We start from the raw sequence: 21,864 nt of genomic DNA on the forward strand, positions 1-21,864 counted from the left end.
AATAACAGTCAATACCAAGAAGATGCAAGTAATTTTTTTTTATCCATGCCAAGTACCTCAGCAATATATTCGATCAGAATCCAATCTTTATGTCCTCCTTCACCTCCAGCAAGCTTTTCGAGGCACTAATAATCATAAAACATCAATCTTCCTTCTAAAAGTATTACTCCGGATATCAGGAAACAAGTATTTTGCAACAGCCATGGACATCATAATCCTTCATCCTTTCCGGAACGGCCACCTTGGGCTCTTACTACCCTGCAGGCTGACACTCCCACTTTGTTAAGAATATGTCGGATCCCAATCCTGGCAATTTTTGCTATTGCTCCAAACTAGAGTTTAGATACAAAAACTATTTTAAGGGATTAAAAGTTGTCAAAAATGTTGTGTTATGCACAAGACTTAATGACCATATTAATTTATTTATTTTTCTTTTTGATTTATACATGTGATGTATGTACAAAGGCTTGTGGCCAAGTGTTTGGCTTTTTTTTTCAATTTGGCTTTTTTATAGACTTCTAAATAAAAATCACAGAATTTAATTTTTGATACAAAAAAAAACTGCCTGAATTTTTTTTTTATTTATTATAGGCTTATACATGAAAATTGATAAATTTAAAAGCAGGTAATGCTCAAAATGCCTGCGCCAAGCGAACTCTAAGTCTAAGGACAAAATCCCAAAAAACTTTCTTCTGAAATCTTGTTGCAAATGCTAGATGAAAAATCAATATTAATTAATGCCCGAATTTAAACCTAACAATAAAAATTCGACAACATACGTGATAAGAAGCACAATCAGACAATAAAGATATTTCAATTGAAAGACACACAAGCCCCATCAACTACCTGAAATAGTGGATTAAAATAAATAACCTTAAATGACACACTTGAAAAATAAACCCATACACACAAATTGAAAAATAAAAGCTCAAGAACACTAACCCATAATAGCTAAATATTAGGCTAAATATAAAAAATAGATGAACATTAGACCTAAGAATTCATCTGACCCTAGTTAAAAATTAAAATTTAGGCAAACCTAATAATACAAAATGGAACTAATAATAAGTTCAGGAACACAAGTACAAAGCATCCCAACATGTAGCGTATTCTAGAATAGGTGAACCTATAATGGATTCAATATCCAGATGGATAAACTCAAAGGCACCAAAATCCAAAGTTTTTAAAGTAATGACTTTATTTTCTTAAGGAATCTGTATCGAAAAGGGCAAAAGTTCGAGGAAGCCAAACTTCTTGAAAAAATATGAAAATTATACAAACCTAAGAATAGGAAATTCCAAAAATACAAAAGCTAAAATTGCCAACCAAAACTTTAATACTTTTAAAAAATACTCTTATTTCCTGAAAAAAAAAATAATATGGGCGTCATGAAGCTCTCAGTCTGCCTGGATTAGCCTGAGTGAAGCTGATCTCACTGAAATGGGATTTTTTTTCTTTACATCTCACAGCATTTTCTATCCTAGGTCCTAGTCCAAATAAGAATATTGTATCCAAAAAATGACTTAATGTCATGTAACGCTGCAGGAGAGACTAATTTTATTAAACAAGACAGTAAAGAATTTCATCAGTACTATAATGATAACATTAACCGGTTCCCTAAATTATTGGATTGTGACGCTAAAATAGTTTTGTGGCTCGAATACCATTATAATCGTCAAAGACAGTTACTATGGCCCAACGAAAAATTTAAAAACCCCACCCTATTCAAGAGTTTTTTTAATTTAGGAAAGAGGTAAGTAAGTACCTGGTTTTGGTAATATTATCCTTTAAAACTTTGATTTTTTTCAGTTGCTCCATATGTTTCAGTGTGGCTTTAGGCACCCTCACTCTGGCTTACTGTCCCTATTTAATAGATTTTCTGAATGATATGTACGCTTTTCCCAAGACTCTAGAACAGAACATGCACAACGCATGCAGGGTGACCCAAGCCTGGAAAATTCTGAAGCTTAGCTTCGAGGTTCATCCGCAGACCCTCGTTGATGCTAAAATCATTAAAATCATCTTCATAGGTAGTTAAATATTTTATTAAAAAAAGCATGAATTGCCAGATATAATTTTTTAGTGAATTATCTTTATGAAGTCTTGCCACATTTTTATCCTATCAATGAGGTGTCAGTAGAGGCGCCTCTATCACAATCAGCTGTTTGTAGTCTAGCAATTCAAAATTGCGGTGAGATTCCTGTGAGTTACAGTGCCTTTTTTTATGGTGAAGATGAGAGCTTGTTTGAGTTGGAGAGTCAATCCTTAAACATACCACCCAAGAAAAGCAAGAATTTAAACCTTACATTTTTTGCAAAAAAAGTTCTTAAAGTAAGTTTTTAATTAAACTTAGATTCTTTAGTGAAACTTAAGCACATGACTATGTTGTATTTATATAAACATATTTATGACAAAATCATATATTAATTAGTAGCTATTTTATTAAACCTTTGGGGTGAAAGTGTCAAACAATAACAGTAACTTACAGTTAACTAACAAATTTGCATATAGGGGTCTTCCATCTAACCTTTCAACAAATAATACTCAAAAATAATTTAACAAATCCTTTAACAACCAAGCAAATCCGAAATCTAAATAGGTTGTAACAATATATTAATATTATACAACACAACCACAAAATGACAAATATACATGTTGAGGAATTGAAGATTACGCATTGTCCTAAGTAATGACAGCACCGCTTCCTCTCGTCGATGAGCGGCCACCTCCGGTCTTATGATAGGTAGCTGCTGTTCTTATTTTTTACAATAAAAATATCGGCATGCCTCATTTTGCTGCATTATTGAATTATTATCTATTATGGCTGTTTACACTCCTTTAGAACAAGTTCAAATTATCAATTGGTTTTATGGAGGCAATTCGGCAGTACAATATGGGGATTTGTTTTTAATTACATTTGAAAATAGACCGATTACTTGCCAAAAATATTTTTAAAATTGGTTTTAAATTTTGAGACATCCTTTTGTCTTCTTCAAGAGTTTCATAAATGCCACCTTGTAGTACAAAAACATGAAAGAGCTCAGGAGTAACAACGACTGGAATAAAGGTTTGTAGTATTCAACACAATCAAGTGTTGAATCCACTTGTGTTGGAGAGAAACTGGATATGAACCATAATGCTATTACCAGTATTTGGAAAAAATGTGGATACAAATATTTCAAATATTCCAAAACTCAAGAGATATTCCTTGAAGATCAGTGGCGAAAAATGAAAATTTGTAAAACCTGGAGAAGCAAATGAAAATTTTTTTATGAAATATTCAAATTTCAGATAAATGTTCTTTTCCATTACATGGGAACATGATCCTTATCCAACCAATATCGTTGTGCGTTGTTAGTCTTGGGAACATCAGTACAGACGTTTTCAATTCAAAATCATGTTTTTTGCTGCCATTAAGGCGGATTTCCTGTTCATAATGTGGTTATGGTGAAGCAATTTTTAACAAATACTTATGGCCTACTAAATCTCCATATTTGTCCTCAAATGTCTTTTATTTTTGAGATTATCTTAAGAAGCCCATTTAAAAACACAAATTTAGTAGGCCAACAAATTTAGTGGAGTTACGAGACATACATTAGACATAAACATATATTAAATATGCCAATTCCATTTTACCAGAAACTCTTTTGAAAGTACGAAATGGCTTTAATAGGTTAACTTATTATTTATCCAAATATTAAAGTTTAGACTAAGTTTGAGGCTTTTATAGAAGTAATTTTTTTTAAGTTTTAAAAGTATTAGTTTTATTTTTGTTTAGTGTTTAAATTTTTCAATTTTTATCAGGGTTTATATTAGAATTTTGATATTACGATTCTTTGTGGGTTGTACACTAATGTAAGTAAATCTGCATCAATTACCAAGTTATTAAAATCACTTACTAAGATCGTACTGAAAAACAACGACGTAGCAGACGAGTAGCAGAGTGCTCAAAATTCATGCGTGCATGTTGCCATACCTCTCTATACTTTATGATCTTTATGATCTATACTTTATGATTCTCCAACCTGTATACATATAAAAACACCTAGAAATATTAATAATAACTTTAACCTATGTCCTATGAAAAAAACAACGAAATAGATTATTTTCTAAGTATAAACAGACAAAAACCTTTTTGGTTAGGAGAGTATAAAAGAATGCACAATATTTTTACAAAGGCTACACGTAACGAAAAAAAAACATACATAATATGTGTCATGGTTCCAAAACTAGAAAGTCTTTTGGCATACTTTAAACCAGTGTTACTCAAACTTTTTTTGTGACGGAACCCTTTTAAAAAACTAAATTTTTATCGGAATCCGAAACTCTAAACTAAAAGCAAAAGCAGTTGTATGTAAATTGCTTATTAATAATCATACAAAAAAGATAGATTCAGTAAGAAGTGAGTTAGTAAGCAAATGATAACACTAAGTTTATTTAATGCGAGGCATGTAATTGTTTTTTTATTCCTCATCAACTGGCTAATGTCAGGCTTAATAGAAGAAAGAATTGAATTCTCATGTCTGGTTCGGCATCCAGTCTATTGCGGTATTTTGTTTTTGTAGCTGTATATGCTGAAAATCCCGTTTCACACAAATACGTTGTTGGGAACGGCAGAAGAACATTCAAAGCTTCTATGGCAAGTTGTGGATATTCATCACGAACCCTGCACCAAAAATCATTTAGTGAAATTGTTTTGAACAATTATTCTATGCTTGTATCCGATGTCATTTCTAAAAATGATTCATAGATCTGACTTGATATATTTTCAGGCTTCTGCAATTTAGATGAAAAAGGGTCTTGAATCCATGAATTTATTTTCAGTTTTGTATTCTGTTCTTCAGGAAAGTAAGATTCAAAAGTCCCTTTTAGATCATTGAGATATTGCATCAATTTAACAAATATTTCATTTTGAAATATTTCTGTATCACTAAGACTATGGTGACTAAGGAACTCACTTAGCAATGAAAAGCTTTCAATTTCTCTCTTACCAAAACAAGTAATCCAAAAATCTAATTTTCTTTTAAAGGCAGTTATTTTGTTGTTAGCTTGAAAACTGTTGTCAGTGACAGGTTTAATTCGTTAAGTTTTCCAAACATGTCTGCTAAAAATGCTAGTCTAAATAACCAGCTTTAATTGAACAAACGGTCTTTTAAATTAAAAGGAACATCTATAAGAAAAGCTTCTAATTCTATTCTTAGTTCAAAAAGCCTTATCAAAGTTTTACCCCGAGACAACTATCTCACTTCAGTAAGGAGCAATACTGTTTTATGATCGCTATCATAATCTTCACATAATATTGAGGGTCCATTACAATCGGGATTGTAATGGACGTGACTTAACAAAATTAATTATTTTTATTGACTCATAAAGAACCAATTTTAGATTTGTCGGCATTTTCTTAACCGCGAGTGATTGTCTATGCAGAATGCAGTGGCTGGAACTACAATTTGGCGCTGTCATTTTTATTCGTGATATTTCTCCTGCTGTTCTACCTGTCATTGCCTTGGCTCCATCGGTACAAATATCATTGCAATCATTCCAATCGAGTTGGTTTTCTTCAAAAAATATGTTAATCGTGTTAAAAATGCCTTCTCCGGTTGTATTAGTAGGCAGCGATGAGCACATAAACAAGTCATCTTCGAGTGAATGTTTATATGGATATCGCACAATTACTAGCAAGATGGCCAGTCCAGCAACATCAGTTGACTCATCCATTTGCAAGACGAATTTGTTATTTTGAAGCCGTGAAACCACTTCTTGTTTGCTGCAATATCCTCAATTCGGCGCGTAACTGTATCGTTTGAAAGCGGCACTGTAGAAAGATGCTTTACAGATTTTTCGTCGAGCATACATTTTGTTACGTCTACTACACATTGTTTTATTAGCTTTTCAGCGATAGTGTGCGCTTCTCCTGCTTGGACAATGCGGTAACTAACCAAATACGATGCCTCCGTGGCCTTTTCATTCACAGTCTGAGTCGCATACGTCATAGTTTTTTGTCTTCTTATAATTGTTCTTTTTTACGTAGAAAAAATTATTTACTTTTGTTTTTGAAATCGGGATGTACAGTTTCTAAATGTCGGCGCATCTTAGCACGTACCATCGAACTATTAGGAAGGAAGTTTGCTGCACAACATACAAAGAGGTGAGCGGTTGGAATCAACAAATCCGAGATTAATGTATGATTTGTCATACTTTAATTTTTCACCTTCAGTGTGTCATTAAATGTTTTACTACTTGAACTTGAAACCATAAAACTAGAACTTGACGCCGTTATATCACCTTGATTTGAATTTGACGCATCATCCAAGTATTCCAAGCGAACCACATTTTTTGCTACACAAGATTTTACAACCATTACGAACAACAAGACAAGCGAACATAAAATACTGAGCGCGGTGTGAGTAAATTTTGTGGTACGTCGCTTGATTAATAAATTCTCCGCGCCAAACAATCCTCCTTTATATTATACCAGCAACCATCGAATTATTTCGAATTCCTCAGAAACTTCGGAGAGCCAGACGATTTTCGCCGAAGTACGCGTCGACGCACGAGCACGAGAAACACCGCGACGAATCGAGGTCATTCGTTTGCTTATAGTCCGGGGGCGAATGGCGGCGTACGAGTAACGCTGTTCATTCGTAACATTTCGATATAATAGGTCGGGCATTTACTTAATAATACATATATTAAATTTTCGTATATGTACCAGTAACACCTATAAGTAGACGTCTTGTTTTGGTTGTTTATTTTTATCTTAGGTAATTTTATTCTTATAGGGTCCACTTTAATACATGCATTCATTTATTATGACTGCTGGCGGAGCCCTACCGGAGGTTTCGCGGAGCACACTTTGAGTAACGCTGCTTTAAACCAAATGAATGTCTGTAACAAGAAAAAAATCAATTTAAATTTGCCATTACATTTAAAAGATGCAGAGCATATTAATAAACATTTTATATATGTCGTTTCCAGGTTTCCCTTTTAAACAATGATACTACTTTAAAATATCATCGAAACAAACATAAAATTAATAGCTATTTCTGATTAAGGGAGGTAACTGAAACTAAAACTAGATTTTTCTTAAATAGTTTACAGTCAAAAGCTTCTGGGGAAGATAAAATATCTTTTGAAATAATTAAGCTTTGTGAACCAGTAATAATAAATCCTAATAAATTAGCAATTAGGTTTCTCGGACCCATCAAAGATACACTGTAAAATAGGATTAATCTTACTTTAAATAGTACAACGATTATTAATCGCCAATAAGTATAAAAATTAATTAATAATTTAATTATTATAGAGATAAGACCTAAGGGTTGAAAACCAAATTGTTAAAATGGTACAGAGGTCTTTTGGCGCATTAAAAAATTTGTACCAAAATAAAAAAATTCTTGGGACAGATTTAACGGCTAAACTTACCAACTCATTCAAAAAGTACAAAATGCTGGTGTACGATTTACATGTGGTATAAATATTAAAGAGCATATTAGTGCAAAATACCGTGAAATTGGGTAGTTGAAAATTCGCGATCGTCCAAATTTGCACCTGGGCTGGCGAAGCGGTTTAATCGGTTCTTAAATATTCCTTAGCATGGGAAAGAATTTTTCCAACGTTCATTTTCCCACTTGTTACCTAAGTTGGCCAACACCGATATTTTTTGTAACTGTCTAGCTTCCTTTACTTAACATTTAAAAGAAAATGTAAACAATGTTTAAATAGTGCATCTATTACAATTTTTGTTCAAATTGTTTGTATAATTTATAGTTTGTTTACTTTGGTTATTATATTTATTAAGTTTTATAATTTTAATTATTTGGAAATTTTATTTTGTTTTTGATGCTTTGGTATTAGTTGCCGTAACTTATGTTAACTTTTGCTTGTATACTCCGTTAATAACAGCACTGCTGAACTTCGCCAAATATTTATGAAACCATTAGTTCTAAAACTTGACATCTATCAACAATAAACCCGTGACAAGGGAGGAACAGAGAGAACAGAGAGAATAAGAGAGTGGTATATATTATGTTATACTTTGCGAACTTATTATGTAAAAGATCTTTCATACATTGCCGTTCTATGTAGAGGCAGCGTCAAGATACCGCTGAAACGAATATTCAAATTATGGAACATCTTTTCGAAACTCAATTTTCCGATAAAGATAGATGGAAAGATGATCTTTTATTATTCATATATATGTATATATGCGTTAAGATACATATTTTTACACCTACGGCCCATCGAAACAATTCTTAAAGGGACTTTTTTTTAGGAGGACATTTTTTTTAATACTTTCAACCCCTGAACATTAACCTCTTGGCGGTGGTTGCAACCACCCTCAAAATTTTAAATAGGAGTGGGGGTCAAGTGTCAAGCTTATTTTAAAGGTCTTTTTATTTTAGTTATAACTGCCAAGTTTAAAATTGCTAACTTGAGTTTTCGCAGTATGACAGCTTGTCAAAGATTTTGAAACGATACCATTGTTTAATACTTTTAGCGCTAGTTTTTAGAGGTTCTTGATTTACAAAACAAAAATGCTCGCATCCGGCGATTTTTGATTTTAGAAAAACGATTTTTTGTTTAAATTTTTAACCCCACAACTTCAACTCTTTAGTGGGGGCGACACACACCCTTTTTTTAATGGGAGGTGTGTTGTGATACATCTTTTGAAAAGGCATTTAATTTTCTTTACAATGACGCTTTGTTTTTTTTAAATTTGAGCTGCGGGTTCCAGAGAAATCTAATTTTATTTCGTTGTTTAGTCCTTGCGCATATCCTTATTAAGTGTTAAAAATGTCCGCCGCTTACTTCTATAGTGTAGTAACTGTTTAAAGTGTTCCCGGATATTGTGAAGAATATCGGGTGTTATTTGTTGGCATTCATGAATGATGCGGTTCCGTAAATCTTGTAACGATTCAGGTTGGGTGGCACAAATTTTCGATTTTAAATGTCCCCACAAAAAGAAATCAAGAGGAGATAAGTCGGGTGACCTCGCGGGCCATTCGATAGAACCCCTTCTTCCAATCCATCTACCAGGAAAAGTTTCATCCAGAATCTGCCGTACTGGTAATGCATAATGGGGAGGAGTCCCGTTTTGCTGAAATATCGCATTTTTCTTCAGTTTGCGTTGGTCGTTTTCCATAATTTCAATCAATGCTGGGTTAACGGCATTCTCCAAAAGGTCTAAGTACGTATCTCCATTTCCCGGTAAGAAAAATACTCCAATTATGTGATCAGCAAAAATACCAACCCAAACGTTTAATTTTTGAGGGTGTTGAGTATGAACCTCATGGTAGATCCTTGGATTCGTGTCGGACCAGTATCGACAATTACGACGATTGTCAGTGTCATTGAGAAAAAATGAACATCCGTCTGAGAAGCAAACATTTAAAAGATAGTTGGGATTATTTAATAATATACAGTGGTCCGCGAGACTCCTGTTACATGAGAAAGTTTTCTGGTACTTAATGTAGGGTTCATACTAACTTCACCGAGAACACCGACTTCTACTGCCTCAAAACAAAACACTATTTTTGCTAACTTATATGTTCATGAATCTTAAAATGACTCCCGGGAAAAAATAGGTATCAAATTTTTTATAGGTGCCCCTTTAATAATAAATATTGATTTCACTGAACCTAAATAAATATTGTACTCCTTAAAAAACATAATAAATTGGTTGAAAAAAAAAATAATTGACTAATGATTTTATCCTTTTTTTACATTAGGCCTCGATTATACTCGTCCTCTCGGGCGAAACGACCGGGCACCAATACGCCCAAAGTCAAGCCGTATCCATCACAGGGATGCCTCAAACCTCCTCTTCCGACGAAATTAAATTAATGGTAGAAACGTACAAATGGACGAGACAAAAGATCCCCATTAAAACCCCTTACGGGCGAAAAAATTACGTGGCGAAAATTTATTATTGCCTGGAACAACCCAAATCGTATGCCGATATGCATTCGTTCGCCTCGCTGCAACAAAATTATATACCCAGGGAAATCGATATACTGAATGGCGAGTGCGAGTTTAGCGATAAAGGTACGTTTTTGTAATGTGAAAATAGTGAATTATTGTTTGATTGTTGAATATGCTGATAGTTTTTTATGTGAATTTTTGACAGATCTGTTAATTTTATTGTACAAATGTTTTGGCTTTATGACTATATATAGGCCATACAAGCAAAAATGCAGTCGTCTTTGATTGCATTTATAAAGAATGAGGTTTCATCTTCTGCCAAAAATTATCAAGTTATTAATACCAAAATAGTTATTTATATAACAAGTGTGTAAAATGGTCCTTTTTGATGAATGGGAAACTTTGCAAAAAAACTGACAATTCCCATGATTAAAAAAAGAGAAATTTACACACTTATACAACATTTTTTTTACTACCGAAGAAAACATAAAAAAAATCAAAAATATCAAATTACTTTACGTACTTAAACGACTTTACGGTAAAAAAAACTCGAAACATTTGCTGACAAAATATAAATTATACGCACTAGTGCGTAAAAAGTGAAACTTTACATACCCTGGAAAGTGTGTAAACTGAACACACTTACACTTACGTTGGTATAGTTACAGGAGAATAATAGCAGTATAATTGGTATGATGACATCTAACTTACAATATATTATTATTTTTCACATTGTTGCGATGTTTAGTTAACCCTATTAAAGAAGGCAATTCTGGAGAATCTATAAAACTAGCAGCTTATATAGAATACACAATCCCTGCTGACCTCTCCTTTGCACTAGTATTTGCAAGTTTTTGAATAACTAACCATGTCTTAAAGAATTTTTTGTTTAAATGCAACATGTCTTAGAAATCTTCGTTACGCCCTCTTCAGATAATATTTATGTTTGTTATAGTATAGAGGCCAAACCGAGCTTGCATATTTCACAACTTGCGGTTTTTTGCGGAGTAGACATTTATTGTTGAATATATTATAACATATATGTTGCAGTATTCTTGGACCTAGCCAAGACCTTTGATATAGTGCCGCATCAAAAATTGCTTGATGTGCTTGAACTGAATAGTAGCAGAAGACTATTCTGCCTACTAATCTACTCAGAAGTACAAATTGACAAGAACTTTAAGTAGCATGATTAAGCTGTGACTTCTAGTAAAAAGATTAGATGCTTTATTCATATATTCTATGAGCTGCGAAAATGTCTTAATAATATAAAACTTATTATGATCTACAAAACATTGATTGAATCAATAATTAGATATGGCATTATTGTGCATTACATGATAATGAAGTTTACGCACTAAGTGTAATGAAAAATTACATATTGAGGATCAAACATATTTTTAATATAAAAGTGTAGAATATTAGTATCACAGTTATAGATGCAGCTTTCGTATCCGGTTGTCTGTTTTTTTTTTGTACATGATACTTATATAAGTGATTTTTGGTAACAAGTTACTACTTATACATAGAGAATATATTTGTATAAGTAGAAGGGAATTTCTTGATTTCCCTGAGGTATTTTCTTTTTTTGGTGGTGAAAGTGCATTCTTATATTAAATTATAAATTTATACATAATTCATGTAAATTCATATATAAAGCTTGAGTCTGCATCTTGATTATTTTGAGTAAAGCTCTTAAATTTAGAATAACCATTAAAGTGGTTTATAGTCACAAAGGTAAGGACGAAATTACTTTGTAGCCCATACTAGATAAAAGTTGTTTTTCAATTGTAGAATAGTTACGTTCAGCGGGATTTAAAGTACCTACGGCTAGCATATGAAACAGGTAAATCAGATCCAATTGATCGTTTTGTAGGCAATGAATTTGCATTAGAATTATAATTTTTAATAATATGATGAAAATAATTAAATTAAGGAAGTTAATTCAAAATTGTGTAAAATTCGTAACACTACGGCTCTGAATATGCCCGCGACCGCTGGCGCTGCTTGAAGCGAGGCTGTTCAAAACAAACTTATAAAATAATTGTATGTATGCAAGAGAGATAAAAAATAGAAAACTTTAAATATATGACGGAAAATGTCAGACTTAGACTATATTGATTGTCACTTCATTATATTACATTTATCAAATTTGAATACATAGACCTCAGTCACATAAATCGGTGACTTCAAATAACTCTAAAGCCAGCAGTTTAAAGGCGTTTAAGCAAGCAAAAGCATAACAGCGTTGATTGAATAATAGTAGTTATGAGTACCTATTATTCAATCAACGGTAACAGCCAATTCTGGTCAACAAATAAGGCAGTGACATGGACACGAGCAAACTCGTGCATAACAAAATGCACATCATAGAGTAATACGTTATAGATATATTTCTTTCTCATGAATCTAATGAAATGAATAGTTTTGCCTATTAACGAAGCCATGGAGGTGCAAATTGGCATGGCGTTTTATCTGCAAAATCCGTAGATTGCTCTGGTCCACTTGATGAATTCTTGTCGCTGTTAATGGTTTGCTGACCGTAATTGTTAAGTCAGTTAAATTCTGGACATTACTTTAGAACCTCACAACTGAACCAGTAAAATTTATGAATTATTCTCTTCACTGGATGAATTTTACGAAAGGTGTCAATTAAACTTTCATTGTATTGAAAATAATTTTTAATGGGACATCTTGTTCCACTGTGTTTACTAACCCCCTATCTCTGAACTGTTGATCTATCACATCATAATCATATGACATTTTGATTGTCGTTTTGTTAAATGTGATACGCAATTTAAATTTCGCGCTCTTATTAAAATATTTTTTAGAAATATTGATCTACTTTGCTAGAAGAACTTTAGGTCTTTAAGCAGATGTAAAATCCAAAGGCCTGTGGTAGACCAAACTTGGATTCTTGTAGTGTCCATGTTATTATCCAGTGTAAAAAGCATTTGGCATATTAAAGTTTTATGGTTTAGACCACAATAGCATCTAAAGTTTCAGTGGATTGTCAAATAGTCTTCATTGATTAATTCTTATAAAAGTTAGTTCCAATCGTTAAAATAAATGGTTGAGTGAAAGTTTGAGGAAAAATACAGAGAGAGCTTAATTTTTGCTAGCCTCATGAAAGGCAATGAATTCATAAGAAAAGCAATAATTTTTCATCACTTGCTTCTGAAGAAGCATTAATACTTAGCTACACTCCAGTACACTACTCTATCCTTTTCAGAAAAAATATGCTCTGTTCCCCGATATCTCACAAATAATTTCTTTCACTAATTCGCTCAAAACTGGAGTTTTTCTATAAATAGTTTGATTCACAGATCTTGTTTAAGTAGCATTAATTACATATTACACATTATACAGTATATCCGTAAAATAGCGGATAATTTGAATAAAAAAGTTCCAACCTTATAAAATACTAAACACATATCAACACAAATCATCAAACACATATAAATCACGAAACACATATGTCTTTGGAAATAGCAGAGAAAGCAAAATCGAATGGCATATTTATTTTAACCCTACCTCCACACACAAGCAACAAGATGCAGCCTTTAGATAAGTCAGTATTTTATTCTTTCAAAATTTTTTACAACAGTGCAATTGATTCGTGGCTTCTTAACCATCCTGGAGTTCCTATGATATTATACCAAATTGCAGAATGTGTCGGTATAGCTCACTCAAAATCTATGACTCCTGAAAATATTATAAACGGTTTCAAATCTACAGCAATCTACCCGTTTAACAAAAATATTTTTATGGAAGCTGATTTTCTTTCATCCTCGTTTACTGACAGACAAAAAGATGATTTAGAAAACGACGATACACAAAAAGGAATGGTGGTAATACAAGCTACTATTATTAATGATATATCGTCAGCAAGCATTGCAGCTACCTCCAGCGCTGATTTATCTAGTGCAACGAAAATTAGGGAATGTGGACTAGATGAGGAAAACTCAACGTTTGAAATAGCGTCGACATCAGAGAGTTCCTTTACTTCGTCATTTGAGTTTCGAGGATTCCCAAAGGCTGCGCCCAGGAAAAATTCAAATCGAACACGGAAATCGAAGAAAAGTGTTATTTTAACCAGCACGCCGGAAATGAAAGAGCTTACTTACAAAACAGAAAAAAATAAAATCCCAAATATTAAGACAGTGATAAAAGTAAAGCGAAATATATCGAAAGTTTTAGACAAGAAAAAGTATAAAAAGGACGTACAAAGTAAAAAAGAAAAAGACAAGTGAGAGTGAATCAGAAACGGAATATGAAAGTTCAGAGTTACAGTTAGCGGACTCTTCGGATGATGAATTAACCTTAGATGATCTCCAATATCATATGATGGAGTAACAGAAAGATGACACGATTACTGCAATTACCGAAACAACTGCAATTTTAGAAGACTCATTTATATTAGTGAAATTTGAAAATAACATCCACTATGTCGCTAAAATTTTGGAAGTCATAAATTCTAATGAGTTTAAAATTTCATATTTAAGAAGAAGTGCTAAGGTGTCCAATTCATTTTACTTTCCGGATATTCCTGATATTCATACGGGACTGAAATCGGATTTCGTTATGTTATTACCGAAACCTATAAGTATAAAGAACAAAAGGTTTTTTTCTTATTATAAATTTGGATTAGAGTTTAACAATATGATTGTACACTGATATAAACGTAAAAACATAAAGATTTTTCGTATTAATATATTTATTCGAATGTGTTTTATTGTAAACTACCTTATGTTTCAAACTGTACCACTAGCGGTACACATTGATACAAATGCAGAAATAAATATTTTTAATAATTTCTATGTAATTAATTGTGTTTTTTTATTCAGTAACTGTTAAATTTTATAGGAATATATATACGCATAACGACATCTTAAATGCATATTTTTGAAACGTTAAAATCGCACACTAGAGTGGATTTACTAAAAATTGTGTCATTGTGTACCACTCTCCCCTAGATATTTGACATACCAAAGTTTGAGGTCTATAAAATATTCATTATTTCCATACATTTTGCTTACTATTCAGTTGTAGGTCAACCGATCTAATTTTTGTTAGCCCAGTTAAATAGACAATTTTCTGCTGCTTTCAATGATATGTCGCACAATGTGTTCGACGACGGCAAATAGTAACTATTCCAATATTGAATATTTGAAAGATTAATTCAAAACAGATCACCAAGATTGAAGCATAGTAAAATAATTGCACTCTACTATGTGTATAACTACAAATAGTAAACTTCAGGAATTACCGCAATTATTTTATATATTATCAAATCAAATCAAAATATATTACATATAAGTTATAAATTAGAATACAATAATACCTCAAAACTTCATAATTATAACTATAACTAATAAGTATAATAATAAACAATATTTTACCCAATAATTAAAGCTAAATAAATCTAAATAAATACCTATATATCAGTACCCCAGTGCCAAACTACGTTAAGTCAAAAATTGCCATTTGTCAGGAAAGCCATGTTAAGTTGTTTTGTGACTTTATTTTATCATATATCTGTAACTATTTCAGCAATTTTTTCCAAATTTCACACAAATGTTACAAAAAATATTATCTACTTAAATTTGTTTTGATTTTTGCCTTAATTTTTTTTGTTTTTTTGTTAAGTGACTAACCTAATATTAAGACTTAACACTAATATTAAGTCGAAACAGTGAAACAAAACTCAAACCAAACCATGTTAGTTAACAAAAATGTTACTTTTTTTTCAAGTTATATTATAAAATAGAAAATTATTAGAGTAGGACTTAAATGTCTGTAGGAAACAACACAAATAATTATAAAGTTTACACCGAGTCATCATCTTCTTCCTGTACTGTATTATTGTGTCTAAGGGTCCTGTAGTACTCGTGAAATTGATTTGGTATCCATGGAAGTAATTTTTGTAGATGATCATATTTTTTTTTAGAAATCGGTTTTGGACCATTTTTCAGGCAAGGTAATTTGCTTGGGAAGATATTTTTTATCCTAGTTTGTCGGTTTAAATCGACTTCTAAAAATTCTGAACCAAAACTGTTTTTATAGTACAAAATCCCCGGTTTTCCCTGTCTTACTTGTATTTGCACTACTTTTGAAATAAGAAAATCCTCCCTAGATGAATTTTTTTTATTCAAACGAAATGGAGCAGAGGATACAAGGACTTTAAGTTTAGAAAATAAAATAAAAGTTTAGAAAATCGAAGGATTGCATTCCAACAACATTGAATTTTTTTTTGTACCACAAAGATGGACCATTTGTTGCCAATCCCAAGGAGTAATAATTTTGAATTGCGAATTCCCTTTCAATGATCGAGTGATCACTGTCCGCTTCCAAATGGATATGTCCTCTAGCCAAAAATTTGTGGTTTAAAATTTTTAAGGTGGGTTTTTGTTTTAGAATCCAAAAATAACTCATTATTATCAGCAGATTTCTATTTTGGGATGGACAATTATCTGACCAAATTGTTAGTTCTTGAATACTATCTGATAAGTCGCATATTTTTACAAATTGTGTTATACAGGATGCAATTTCATTTCCCCCTCTACCAGATACAGATTCGTCCCACATCATACAGTAAGATTGTTGTGAAGTTGAATCATGTACCGTAAAGTTAAATGTCCAAAGCTTGAGTGAATAAAGACTTTGTGAGTTTGTCAAGTCAGGACTGGGCAAACATTTTTCCAAATCAACCATAACAACTTCTTCAGTATTTCGACTTCTTGAGCGTATTTTGTCTTTGGATTTTAACCTGTACCGATTATTGGCATCTCTCTCATGTTCATCGTATTGGGCTTGCAAACTCTGTCTTGTTTCTAGTGACTCTGAATTTTGCAGTTGAATTTTTAGCTTATCACAAAGGTCACAAGTATCATTTGCGGGCAATTTAAACGAGTAGTTAAACTCAAAATTAAAAATTTCACTGTAAAGCCACTCTTTACCTATTTGATTTGATGGCAAGGTCATATCATTACAATCTTCAACATACAATGCATACATTCTAGATAAATTAAGGTGATTTCCTTGGTATTTTTTTTCGGTTCTTTTTCTGGAGTAGTGGGAGGTGTAAGTGGGAAATTTCACAATATGATTGCGTATACCTTGGCGAACGTCTTCTGGGATTTTATTACTTGGAATATGATCTCCTCTTTATCTGGAGAAATCATGCCCCCACATCTCTTTTTATTTAATGCAGTATCAACAGTTTGTTGAGATACAGCAAGTGTATCTAAAAAGAATTTTTTGAATACTGCGATGCGTTCATTGTTTTCCTCAAAAAACATAATTGTTTGCATGCTGCCTTTTACCCTCGTGAACATTATTTCTTGCCCGTCTGGTTTTAACAGATACTTTTTGAATGTGAGATGCAATAAACTGTCTTCCCATATCAATTGTTTGTTTTTTGTTCCAAAAGGTTCTTAAAATAGTCTTACGCATTTCTTCATTTATTCGGTTTTTGCATTTCAATTTACATGTTTCACCACATGCAGGTCCTAAAGTTTTTTCTTTAATAGTTCTTTTGGAAACGGTTACATATTCTACTCCTGATAGTCGTTTTCGCTTTTGAATATTTTTTTCCCAAAGATGTTTATTTGGTCTCTTCTTTTTTGTTCTTTTTTCATTTAGATTTTCCGTATTTTGTTCATTTTCATATTCGGTATCGCTGTTTATTTCATTGTCAACATCACCTTCGAAATTTGGGTCAATAACACTGTCGTCACTGCCAAAGATACAAAAAAGATACAAAAACTTTTTTTTTTAGTTCTTTGAGCTCTCCTACTCTCCGAGTTACTTGGTGATAGTAATGCATCATTTACATTAAAATAACTGCATTCAGGTGTATTAAAATCCTGTTTAGGATGATGGACGATGGTTTGATTAGTAAATATGTCGTCATTTTGTATCTGCCCACCAGAAAAAAAATCTCTTAATTTTTCCTGTCGTAGGTCCTGGTTTTTTTCTTGAAGTACAGGTTTTGGACAGGTCCGGTCTCCTTGAACTGATCCTTTTCTTTGAACGGCTCCAAAACTTGTATCGGTTTCGTTAAGACCTCTGCAAAACATAAAAATTGTATCAGATAGTTTTAAAAAATTTTAAAAAAATATCGAACCTCCTATTGTTTTTAGTTTAAAAACTAACTTCTAGAAGTTTTTGTTTTAATAAATTAGGTTTTAATAAACGAATACAAAGTATAAATAACGGGTGAATTTCTACTCTTAAAATTTACTGTATTAGACAGACTTTATGAAAAAAACATTAACGAAAAGGATATTAAGTCATGACTAAAGTTTGTATAAAAAAAGCCAAAACTATGTTAAGTCAGTAAAAAAGTAATACACAAAAATACAAACCTTGAGTTTCTAATCGTGTGTCAGTAAGAATGCTGCTTGAGTTCAAATCAGTAGTTTCACTGCAATTTTTGGCCTGTCCTGCATTTCCTTAAAATTAAAAATGTACCCTATAAAACTCTATAAACAATATTAAGTCAGTAAAAAGGATAGTCCTTTTCAGATAAGTCAGTTTCTACTTAATAATAAATTAAAATGATTGTTAATATAATTTTGGCCTAAATTTTATTTTATTGTATTATAGATACTAAAAAAAAATCATACTTACCAAAACCTTGCATTTTCTTCTCTAAAACTTTCTCTGGAACACACTTTGATAACATTTCCAGGGTTCTAGAATTCATTTTTTACACACTGGGGAAGCTATTTAAGGAGCAAATTTCAAAACAGTGCGTACACTTTAACTGGCTGAATAAAACTGTTTACAACTTGCATGTAATTTAACATAGTGCAATGTTGCCAACTTTGTTAAGCCAAAGAATTTTAAGGCACTTAATATAATGTGGATTGATATTTTCTAAAAGGAAAACTATTTTAAGTAGACTTAATTGGATTTGGCCTTTGTTAAACTGTGGACTTAATTTAGTTTGAAAATTTCTAACTCTGTAACGGAAAATGCTATCAAGTGGTAAAAAATTGCTATGTATAGATGACTTAACATTTAAAAATTTGGCGTGGTAATCGCAAAAACGCCAAATTGTGACTGAACATACTTTGGCTCTGAGGTACAGATATGTACCTACTTATTTTTTGTTTGGAGGAGAGTGATCGAGACTAAATTGATAATCAATTTGTGTGCACCGATTCACTCTTTGTTTACGAAATGACGCGCATGGCAAGATGGACAAAGTTGGCCAGACGACAGAGGTGCCAACACTAAAACGAAAAAGTGGATAATTAAATAATGTAATATTAAAAAGGAAAAAAAATACAAATTTCTAATGTTAAAGACATTTAACTCTTCAGACAATAACAATGTAGAGTATCTACGAAGTTTCTTCGATAAAATTTTTAAAATACTATTTTGACAAGTTGATAGAACCTTCAGATTTGCATCATATAAGCCTCCCCAAACAACAATCCCGTATCTCTGTTACATTTTCTGTTAAATATATCTCTAAGCTGAATGAATTTGTAAATTAATTTTCTAATTTTAGAGGTCAAAAAGACAGCATGTTCATTCCATTTTAAATTTTTATCTATAATTACTATATATAACTATATATAACTAACCCAAATATTTTATTTAATTGACTTTATTAATTTTGACACAGTTACAGTTTTTGGTTTTACTACAATTTGACGCATGGAGTATTAAATATTCATCTTTCGGTTGATCTGCATTTGTGGGGGAAAAAGCAATAAAATTAGTTGTTTCAAAATTTACACTGATTTTACTTAAACCTAGCCAACGGTAAATTCTGTTTAACCTCAACTCTGCCCGATCATATACTTCATTCCAATTGTTAGCTGAAAATAACTGCTGTCATCAGCATATGATACCACATTGCAAGGATATATATAGGATCTAATACCGTACCCTGGGGCACCCCCGTAGTAATGGTCGCATATTCGCTATAAACATTGTTAATGTTTACTTTCTGTTTCCAACCAGTTAAATAATTTTTTATTAGAAGCAGTGCCCTCCCTCTTATACCAACTTTTTCTAACCTCTCAAAAAGTATATTGTGCGCAACCGTGTCAAACGTCTTTGATAAATCTAAGAAGTTTGCTAGAGTCTTTTTATTATTGTGGGAATAAACATTTTTAATTAGTGTAAACATAGCGTCTTCCGTAGATATATTAGTTAGTAATATTAGTTAAATTATAGATATATTAATCCAAATTGGTTATTATATTTTTTTTTCAAAAAATTCGACAAATCGTTGCTTAAGGCACTTTTCAAACAATTTAGAAAACATATTTATCACTAAAATAGGTCTGTAGTTGGTGAGTTGACTTTTGTCTCCTGCCTTAAAGATTCTCACTAACATTATTTAATTTTCATAAAGTAAACTTCCGAATATTTCATGTATGAAACCGGATAATTCTTGCGACCCTAATTATCTTTGAAAATAATATCGGCGCCTATACCGGCCCATCCAAAAATCAGTTAGCAATGCTAAGAATACAAGAAAGCGTCCAAGAGTATGCATCCTAAATCAAAAAAAAGTCTTAGAAAAATGTTCAACGGTTGAGAACGGCACAAACCGTGATTTAAATCATTATAATAATAACTAATCGAGGTTAAATCCAGTCGGATTCACATCTATTATCTTTTTTATTAACCTTGTTCATAACTTTCTAAACATAATATAATGCTTTTATTAATATTTCCTTTCTAGGTCAAGCCGATATAATTCTACGTACCTGTTTCCTATCCCATGGAGTCATGCGTTTCTATCTCTACTTTTGTAACGAAACCGTGGGCGATTTCTGTGTTTTAGTTACCATTATTGCAAACACCAATAAAAATAAGGCAGAAATTATTACCATAAACTTAAAAAATCGAGACTTCAAAGAGCCATGTACTTGCAAAAGAGGTTTTAATTACAACTGTCCCAAGATGTTACTGAGCTACATACCCTGCAAGAATTTAGCCTTCTGGAACTGCACAAAGAACATGATTACAAAATTCCTTACACCCGGAATTGTAAAGATTTTTGAGAAGTACTTTGGTAAGTTAATTGAATGATTTTATACAATCAACTAACCAATTATACTCCTACAGACACTCCGATTGTATTTCGTCTTATGAGGTTCTATTTGGAGCGATACCCTCAAGGTTTCATGCTGCCCAGCATCATCTACGAAGACAAAGCAGAGTTTAACATAAATCTTCCTGAAGGTTACTCATCACCCTCACCAACCCTTACCATAAACGACGTGTTTTCAGAGGAACAACTGGTGCCTTTAGTTGTTCACTGGAATGGTACTGGTAGGCCCAAAGAATTATTGGTAGAGCTCATGAATGTAAATAATATGGAAGTGAGGTATTATAATTTAATCTTTCGGGATGACCCCGAGACACGCCAGAATATCAGGGAGAGTAAAGGCAGTAATTTTCACGTTAGTTATAGTAGTAAGGAGGATAGTAAAAGTGGTGACGAAAATAAAACTTAGCTTGTGTATCTATTTTTTTTAAATAAAGTATTTTGGATTTTATGCAAACTGTTATTTTAGTGATTTTCTTTATTAATTATAGGACGCGTTGAAAATTGAATTTAATAAATTTTGTAATATACGCTTTAAAGCAAGAACGAAACTACTAATGGAGATTTCAAGGAGGTCTGCACGGGTAAAAGGGATTTTAGTTACAACGGCTCCAAGATGTTGCTAAACTATAATCATCCATTAAGTTACTTTTTTGTAACTACATCAGGGCTATTATAAGTAATAGCTGTAAAGCTTTTTTCGGCTTAAAAGTTATATCTAAATATTCTTCTTGGGCTACCGGACCTCCCAGTCTGGATTGAGAGGGAGGCCATGGCGGCGTATAAGAGGATGAGAGAGAGCGGAGGGAGGGGATTGCTCTCAGGATGTGTAAGAACATGCACTACAGAAAGTGGCAAAC

General features: G+C 32.3%; 1 protein-coding gene across 3 annotated transcripts in view; it reads left to right on the top strand.

The window, feature by feature from the left end:
- Positions 1 to 21,455, top strand: part of LOC126743564 (cilia and flagella-associated protein 47-like) — a 54,992-nt gene extending 33,537 nt beyond the window's left edge. For all 3 annotated transcript variants that reach the window (XM_050450708.1, XM_050450710.1, XM_050450709.1), the window contains 6 exons: positions 1,485 to 1,753; positions 1,810 to 2,030; positions 2,084 to 2,331; positions 9,732 to 10,047; positions 20,636 to 20,968; positions 21,022 to 21,455. In XM_050450708.1, the coding sequence (XP_050306665.1) occupies positions 1,485 to 1,753; positions 1,810 to 2,030; positions 2,084 to 2,331; positions 9,732 to 10,047; positions 20,636 to 20,968; positions 21,022 to 21,413 (1,779 nt within the window). In that variant the 3' untranslated portion in view covers positions 21,414 to 21,455. The remainder of the gene's footprint in view (positions 1 to 1,484; positions 1,754 to 1,809; positions 2,031 to 2,083; positions 2,332 to 9,731; positions 10,048 to 20,635; positions 20,969 to 21,021) is intronic.
- The last annotated feature ends 409 nt before the right edge of the window (positions 21,456 to 21,864 follow it).

Source organism: Anthonomus grandis, chromosome 13, assembly GCF_022605725.1.
Source record: "Anthonomus grandis grandis chromosome 13, icAntGran1.3, whole genome shotgun sequence".
In the NCBI taxonomy this organism is placed as follows: Eukaryota; Metazoa; Arthropoda; class Insecta; order Coleoptera; family Curculionidae; genus Anthonomus; species Anthonomus grandis.